The sequence below is a fragment of the Littorina saxatilis genome, linkage group LG9, assembly GCF_037325665.1.
Source record: "Littorina saxatilis isolate snail1 linkage group LG9, US_GU_Lsax_2.0, whole genome shotgun sequence".
Classification (NCBI taxonomy): Eukaryota; Metazoa; Mollusca; class Gastropoda; order Littorinimorpha; family Littorinidae; genus Littorina; species Littorina saxatilis.
In genome coordinates this window covers 49955227-49964351 of record NC_090253.1, presented here as the reverse complement: position 1 = coordinate 49964351, position 9125 = coordinate 49955227, and the positions used below count along the sequence as shown (strand labels likewise).

General features: G+C 41.2%; 1 protein-coding gene and 1 long non-coding RNA gene across 2 annotated transcripts in view; both read right to left on the bottom strand.

Moving 5' to 3' along the window:
* LOC138976358 (uncharacterized) overlaps positions 1 to 6449 on the bottom strand; it is a 56970-nt gene extending 50521 nt beyond the window's left edge. Inside the window, exon 1 of the mRNA XM_070349217.1 lies at positions 1 to 6449. This exon is cut by the window's left edge and continues 870 nt beyond it. Within this exon, the coding sequence (XP_070205318.1) occupies positions 4658 to 6442 (1785 nt within the window). The 5' untranslated portion in view covers positions 6443 to 6449 and the 3' untranslated portion in view covers positions 1 to 4657.
* Positions 6450 to 6957: 508 nt separating this feature from the next.
* Positions 6958 to 8528, bottom strand: LOC138977448 (uncharacterized). The gene is made up of 2 exons (XR_011459281.1): positions 7857 to 8528; positions 6958 to 7565 (listed from the first exon to the last, which is right to left on the bottom strand). It is a non-coding gene; the product is annotated as an uncharacterized lncRNA (long non-coding RNA).
* Between the last annotated feature and the right edge of the window lie 597 nt (positions 8529 to 9125).

The window sequence follows — 9125 nt, the reverse complement described above, 5'->3', positions numbered from 1 at the left end:
ATACGCACACAATCACACATTCTTTAGGAGACAAACCTCCCTCTCCACTCTTGTTAAAACTTAAAGATACGTGTTTATAACTAAACTCGGCACACACAAAAATGGATTGCACCTATTTTCTTACCTCAACTAAAGCATTTATTCCTGTTTCAATTCATATTCACGTTATATTCCATGAATTGCCCTTTACTTGGCTATCTGGCACATGTTTCGGACCAAAGATGTCTTGTTTATATTGTATCTGTAATTCTATCATATTATACGATGACAGCACTCTGGGTCAGAGTTATTGGTAATGCCATACATGTGCTTGTTATTACACCCCCGGTATAGGGGTGTGTATAGGTTTCGCTCGATGTGTTTGTTTGTTTGTTTGTTTGTTTGTGTTCGCATATAGATCTCAAGAATGAACGGACCGATCGTCACCAAACTTGGTGAACAGGTTCCTTACAAAAATTGGGACCAGTCAAACACACGGTTAGGGAGTTATTGGTGGATTAAAATTATACAAGGACTTAGACGGGGGTGTTTTTCCTACCTCGAAGGAATTTCTTGTTATATACGTAGACCTATGTTTTATGTGATGTTATCCTATCAGTAAATGTCCTGATAATTCTTATTCTTATGTAACATTCTAATGGAGCATAAAGTGTTATTGTTGTTGTAATTGTTATTGTTTTACAGGGGTCACGTGACCGCCGCGCAGATAAGGGTACCCCCACAGTCTACCTGACAAAACGTGAGGTTCTGATAAAACATCGACGAAAATTCAACAACATGGCAACTTTTACATACAAGGAGAAACTGAGCCAAATCAAATATCTACGCAGGTTAGGTTGTTTTGTTTCGATATCTTGCGTATTTCTTCTTGTATGTCATGTCTACTGATGCAGGTGTCGATCTTATGTAAACCTGCTGAGACTTGTTATAATTGTTTAGGCAAATGTGTCAGAGTGTATGGGTGAGGTAACTTTTACCGTTTAACGATTTTCACGATCCACACAACGCAACACAAGAGGAGTTTGGTGTTCCAAATTGTATTCACTAACATTACAAAATGAAAAGAGGTCTTCGGTTTACTTACAAAAATGCAAATATGTTTATCTTCAAACCAAAATCAAAAGCTACACAAACAGCTAGAGTTCACACCAGATTAACAACTCAATACAAATCCAAATGGTTGATCAACACAGATCAACGTTACCCTTGAAACTTTCTTTCTTTATTTGGTGTTTAACGTCGTTTTCAACCATTCAAGGTTATATCGCGACGGACCCCTGAAACAAAACAATAACAACATAAGTATATTTCAACAACAATAATAACGAAGAATACTAATTTCAATTTTATCCTGAACACCTTTTTTGTCACCAAAACAATCAAACAAAACTATGCCCACATAAGAAAATGACAAACATGATACAAAACAATACAAATATAGTTATGACAAGAAATTGGAACGACTTAATTATAAAATACATCATGTAAATCATGATACAAGAATCCAACCGCATAAGAAACATTAATTCAATCACCACCTCTGGTGCCTGTTATTACAAATTCCTTTGAACATGGACAAGAAGTTGTGCTTTGGTGAATTCTAATCCAAGTACAATCAAGACAAAATCAAAACTTGACTGCGCCCACCAGTGACAAGCTAAAAGCTTCGGCACCCAATGCCTTAAATTCTTCTCAAAATGACCGACAAACATTTCAATTCACTTTTGACCAAAACACATGCTGCATACAAAATAATGCACATGCTTACCAACAATACATTTACATAACTTGCATGGTGATTCCTTTTTCATCGAAAGAAAGACTATGTTCCATTTCAGTCAACCACATAATAATCATTAAAGACTTAAAAACACATTCATTTCCAGGCAAATAAACAGTAAACACACAGCAAGTCCTGAAGCCATGCGGCACGATGCATAACTCATAAAGGTGACACAAACAAAAGCTATCAAACTAAAATACTATAACAAACAAAACTATACAGTTCTTATCATCTAATTCTTAAAATACACCTGTTACAACTCTATCTTCATAAAACAATACCTATTTCATCATGTCACTTCAGTTTCTATCAATGAATAATTTTCTCCCTTGTTCCTGGTGTCCACATGGTTCTTTACATTCTATGACCATCTTATGTTAAATATTAAATCCAAGCAATCCTTCAAAAATACAAAACCCTGCATCAAATAAAATTGGAAAACAATACACAGAGACTCTAAGAAACAAATCAACACAATATATTAAAACAAATTCTTACCTGATTTAGGAATAAAACATTTTGAAATCATGAGCATGAAAATCTGGCTCTTGTGATGGAAAGTCTGATTCTACAAGAGGCAGAATCAGCAAAAATGCTAATGGAAACAAAACGTGCTTTAAGTAATAATTATAGCTTTGACTACTTAAAAATAAAACTGCTAAGCCTAGAAAACATTAAATAAACAAATAACATTCACATACATCATATAATGATGTATCTCTTATTTATTTCTAAATACACAAAAGGACACACCATTCCTTAGAATTCGAACACATTGGTTCGAGACTCTAGAATAATCCAAGGAAAGTAATCCTGACATTCAATTTGTCAAGAACAAGAACAGTTTCTTCCCTTACACTACACTGTAAACTAGTTGGGACAAATCAGTAAGCCAAAAAGTAGTTTGTAAAATGGGAAAGAATGAATTACGTTCACAGGTTTACACGTATGAGCGGTAAACAAAAAAAGGCGAGGTTTTGCGTCATTTAATAGGGATATTATGACAAGAAGCGCTGTATTTCAGGGACGACCAAGTGCAACGCTTTGAAACTATGAGGATCTCGTTCCTATACACAAGACCTATTTCAGGTAAAATATTGTAGTGTTACAGATATGTACAGTTTCCTGTTTTTGTTATGCAATCTTCCGGAAAATGTTTTTAAACTCGTGGTAAGCTTACATTGAATACAAATCATGACTTTGAATGCCTGCAGACAAATGATTGTTGCAAATAGTGCTAATGTTTTATTTACGTATGGTCACTAGTTTACATTTTCTATCCATTGTTTTGTGATGATCACGTGCTACAGCGATGCCAAGTCATTCGTGACCGCAGCATGGTGTGAGAGTAATAACCACTGTCACTAGTATAACCGTGCAGCGGGAACGTTCCATATCTTTGCCGTATGTTTACCAGACTAGCACAATTCCGCCAGTAATCGTACTCAAATAAAACTTTGGCAAGACTTGTAACAATTACTTTGTGAGAGGGTCAAGTGGAAGGGGTGCACAGATCAGGAAGCATTCAATAGAGACACAAAGTCAGGGGTAGCAAAAACGTGACTTTTTGTTTTAACATATTATGCCAGACGGCAGAGTAGTTAATTGTGCGTTCACTCCTCAATGTGAATTAGAACTCTGTCGCAATGAAGCTATTGAAACTTTAAACAATCCTCCGGCGAAAGTTACATCGTTGATAATAATCAAACCAGCTGTTACAACACTTGTTCCAGCACACACAAAAGTTCTTTTCAAATACTCCTCAACTACATACTTGGCCAAAACGAAGTTAGTGGCTCAATACACAATACTAATCTCTGCAGCTACACACCAAAACAGTTTGCCGGTTCAATCACAATTGAACAACACAATCTAAAGTCACAAAAGACCACACGTACACATGTCTTAACACTCCCAAAATCACTTTGAGACTGCTGCAGCCTCAAGCTTATCAGTATGATGAACGCGCGCAACAGTTTAAACAATCAACCAATCAGGGCCCATCATCTTGACACACCCACAATTAAGGTACCAAAACACAGCGATCCTGACAGCAGGCACAAGCATCAATGGGTCAGTGGGACATAATTAGACAGGAACTGAAAGAGACGAACACGAATGAACGTGAAATGTCTTCACTCTATCATTGGTAACAGTTCACCCTGTCACAAAATGTATTGTCTGTATGCCTTGTCTCATAAAAGTCTTTTTAGCAGAACGTTTTAGTTATCTTAAGGCCTAAAAAAAAAATAGGTGTGGTTACGGTAACCCGACCTACCCTAATTTTAGGGGCCGATCCTATAACTTTTTATTACATTTGTCAAAAAAAAACAAAAAAAAAACGAGTGCAAAAAACGCAATGCAAGCGAAAGCGCCCGAGTCGCACACTTATTTCCCTGTCAAGTAGGTTTAATTTGTACACATTAAAAAAAAAAGTTAAAAAAAAAAAGTGTTTGCCTACCTTCCTACCCTATTTTTTTGGCTATGTTACCGTAACCACACCTATTATTTTTTTTGGCCTAAGCAATAATACTTTTTTTCTACCTCAACAATTGAATTTGTGGAGTCATGAACTGTTTGACTGTGACTTTTCTCCTACACAATGTCCTATGCAAACATGATGAGACCAAATCATTGATGAACTGTCCTCGGCTGTCTTTTCTGATGATGATTCATGGCATTTTGTTTCGACCACGAAGGGCCATATCAGGGCGGTGCTGCTTTGACATGTAACGTGCGCCACACACAAGACAGAAGTCGCAGCACAGGCTTCATGTCTCACCCAGTCACATTATTCTGACACCGGACCAACCAGTCCTAGCACTAACCCCATAATGCCAGACGCCAGGCGGAGCAGCCACTAGATTGCCAATTTTAAAGTCTTAGGTATGACCCGGCCGGGGTTCGAACCCACTTACCACTAGGCCACCGATTCATGGCATTGATCATGACTTTAAATTCACCTTCATAAATCTGACAGGAGCAGGACGGCCTACGAAGCTCGGATAGAACATCTTGTTTGAAAAGGCCAGATCTACACACCACAACGGGGTCCTCGAAGTCCCAGGAGTCCTCGGGGTCCCAGGGGTCCTCGGAGTCCCAGGGGTCCTCGGAGTCCCAGGGGTCCTCGGGATCCCAGGGGTCCTCGGGGTCAGGAGGGTAGTCCTTGAGAAAATCAGAACTGATCACATGATCCTGTAAGACGCGACGACGTAGAGAGTCAGGAAGACCGAGACTTGCTGCTCTTTCGTCACGCTGTGGCCCGCAGCCAATCAGATGCGAGATTGTCAGGGCACAGATGTCCCGAAGGGATCGAGGGTGACTGGAAATGGGGTCCAGAAAGTCCATGATGTCACACCAGTTTTTCAATTCTTTATTTTTATCTCTGATAGATCTGAGTTCTTTATCACCAAAGGCATAGCTTTTTTTGTTAGTACAACATTGACCAACATTATGATGCATTCCCTGGGAACGAACGTGAATGAAGATCTCGTTAAGGATTGCTAGGAAATCATGTTTATTCCTCACCTGGTTTACTTTTTGTCTAACATACTCCGAATTTGCCAGTTCATGAATTTCTGAATGACAACACGCTTTAGCATGAAAGTGACTGAAAAAGTCTTCCGAAAACTTAATTAGGGTGTCACGCTGGTGTTTTTTTTCCAATTCGTGTCCAATGAATTCTGAATTCACCAGTTCATGGATTTCTTCATTACAACATGCACCAGCAGCATACAGCATCCTAGCGATTCGTAGTTTGCGTCTCTTTACTGCTTGCCACATGGGTGATTGGAAACTGTCCACTGTGACGTTTTGGGCTTTCTGTTTAAGGGACCTCAGCTGTGACTGCGACAACAGAGCCTGGTGCGTTGCCACCCCTGACTGGATCAGAACACGCATTACGTTCTCCTTCTCGCTTCCAGGCGTGATGAAATCATCGCTATCTGCTCCACCCAAGGCAGCCATGATCAAGGTATTACCCTTGCCGTCTGTGGCCAGTGGGTCTGTCTGTGTTGTGAAGAGTTCACGCACAACATCTGATTGACCCTTTTTACAGACAAAATGCAAGACCGGTTCTCCGTTACGGAATGTGTGTGAAACAGTGGTTCCAGCAGCCCTACTGTGCATCAACAGAAGCAAAGCAAAGTCCCAAATGCGATAGTTGACAGCAGTGCAAATCAAGGTCTCACCATCTGAATCTCGTACGTTAGCGTCAGCGCCAGCCTGTAGCAATGCCTGCACGATCTCCTTCGTGTCTTTATGGTTTGATATGGCGTCTTGTAGAACTGTTCTGTTCCTTTCTCCTGACCTGGCGTTTAGATCAAACCGGGTTTCAGTGCAAGCTGTGGCTATGTCCGCTCCAAGCTCGAGACACGCTTCTACTTTATTCCAATTCCTGAGTTCCATTGCTTTGACAAGGATTTGGTGCAGCGTTGTTTTGTCCATGTCGTACAGTCGTAACATGTGGTCCACCACACCCCATTCACCATCCGGCAAGGCTCTGTTTATACATTGTTTGAAACGGGAATCAGCCTCCACGTTCAGTAAATTTGAGATTAAACAAATCTGTTCGCTATTCAGTGTGGACTTCGCGATCTTAAGAAAGCACACAATCATGTGTTTGTTTTGTATTTGGGGAACTAGCAAAGATAAAGCCATCTCATCACATTCCCCGCGCCAAACCCTAACCTCTTTAGGAAGAGATTCAATTGCAGCAACATGGAGAAGAAATTCTTTGGCCTCCTGAAGGTGCCGTGAAAGAAAAGCTCTCCTCCATGACGCACGAGTACAGACGTTAAGACAGGCACGTAGCGTTTCCCGTGTTACAACCTCTATGCCCAACACGTCTAGGACTCGGACACAAGCAATGATTTCATACTGAAGCTCTGCTTGTGTATCTGGTTCCCATTCCTGTAGCAGTGAAGTGATGATATTAGTTTCCTCGCACGTCCGTGGCAGTGTACTTGGAAAGCTTTGTCCCTCGAATTCCTGAAGCAGGAAACTAGCATTCTTGTCAAACGTATCATTCAATGCATCCATATTGTTTTATGTTACGGATGAAATTTCAGGTAAGTGTGTGTGTGTATAGAAAATATGCGTGCTCTACTCTGTTTACTGTCTACTGTTACTCGCACACAACACTCAGACAAAGCACAAAGACTAAACACTCTCAATGCCCTTTGCCCTCGTACCTGTAATGAATCATCAACACAACAATACAAATACGTTATTTCTCATGCATTCTACAGATCACGTTCATTCATATATAAGAAGAATAATATCTTAACACACGTCGGAGACTAACTGTCTCACGTTAGATGAATGTTCCTGATCCACACAATTCTGCTAATGTTTACAGTTCCTGTTTACTACAGTGTCATGTTACGCACATCACGTGTCGCGTAATACTTAAATTGACGACGTCTACGTCTCACACAATCTTCTCGACGATTATGGTTCTTCGGTGGCAGTTCACACATTCAGTGACTCCACAATTATGTTTCTTCGGTGGCAGCTCACACTTCCAGTGACTCCACAATTATGTTTCTTCGGTGGCAGTTCACTCGTACAGTAACTCCACAAACTTAACGGGTACATACCCGGGATACATACCACCCACGCAATACCGCTCGTGGTGGCTATGGGGTGCGGCTCCACCCAGTTCCCAGTACTCCAGCGTTGCTACAACCCTGCGCTCTCGTAGCGCTAAGGAGGGGGGGTGCCCGTCTCTCTCTCTCTCTCCCGCTGTCAAGTGGTTCCACCCATCACTCCGACCGGGGTGCTGCGTAAAAAGTTTAGGCTACCATAAGTCTCAATTCTTATCTAAACTTTTCTACGAAATAATACTGCTATTCTTTCTCAATACTGTTCAACTATCCGTCCACTAACTTATGCGGATATATTATTTACACCAGCTCATTTACAAGTAACTTCATGACCAAAAGAACATACGACCTTCCTTTTCAAAATGGCTGACACAGCGGCCCACGCTTTTCCAGCCCAATTTACAACATGACTCTTCCCGTCATTTCACCAGTCAATATTACTGAGCAAAATACAATTCAATAAATACCTGTATCTTTACAGCCTAGAACCACTCATGGTTCGTCCGCACACAAGTCTTTCGGTGTTCGACTTCAGTGTTCGCGGGAGAGCAGCGTTAACGCCCAACGCGGGGAGACATCAAAACACGTCTGTCTTCCTCGGATGTCAAGAACGCTCTAACCTTCCACACGCCACGAAGCTAACTTCGTTTCCTCCTATTGGCCCAAGCAGCCAATGGAAATACGCCTTCCAGAAATAGGCCACGCCGTCCAGTCGTGCTACTTCAAGTATGGCTAGCCAATCTGTACAACATTTGTTTACACCATCCAATACTAACCTATGTACAATCCATTTGTCACATTTTATGTTTCATCAATCACTCATGATGTGACAAGGAAACACTGAAGATTCCTCGCGTTTGTTTGCGTGCATGTCTTTTTTATGAATCTCCATTGCCAGAACATGTTTATGGTCTGAGTGCTGGCAAGGTCACCACAAGGCAGACTATGTAGACCACAACTTTATTTGTTGTTCCAACGAGAGAGTGGTCCGAGAAGTCGCCGTGTTGGTGTATATATAATATTGACAACGCCGGACAAAAACTGAAGTCGAGTGCCTAAACCTTCATAGTTTACAATCGGCTGCTTTGAATAGAAGAGTATTCAAATCAGAATGACTGCTGGTGAGGTTTTAAACACGCGTGCTGGTAAGAATTTGAATGCAGATCACTGTGTCTTTGCGACTGATTTTGTTTGTGGCCAGCAGTCAAGTTTGTGAAGAAACGAAGAAGTTGTTTGTTTTAGCTGTTGGCATTGTGCAGGGCATCACGAGGTGCAGTTTCCAGTTGATCATTTGGGCTCTGAAAATGATACATTCAATGATTCAGATGGACATGTATACAAGACAGACAGACAGACAGACAGATGGACCGACTGTGAGATAGACAGACGGACAGACAGACAGACTGTCAGACAGACAGACAGACAGACAGACTGACCGACGGACGGACGGACGGACGGACCGACCGACAGACAGACAGACAGACAACACATGCACAAACGTTCGCACGCATACACACACACACACACACACACATACACACACACACACACACACACTCACACACACACACACACACACACACACACACACACACACACACACACTTGGTCCACATGTAAAAATTCATCCAGCATTCGTAGGAGCAATGTAACATAGAAATACAATACATCCAGCGTTAGTTTCAAGATTATTTCTCTATAGACAGATAGCATTTCACGGTTTTAGTGTAGCTTTT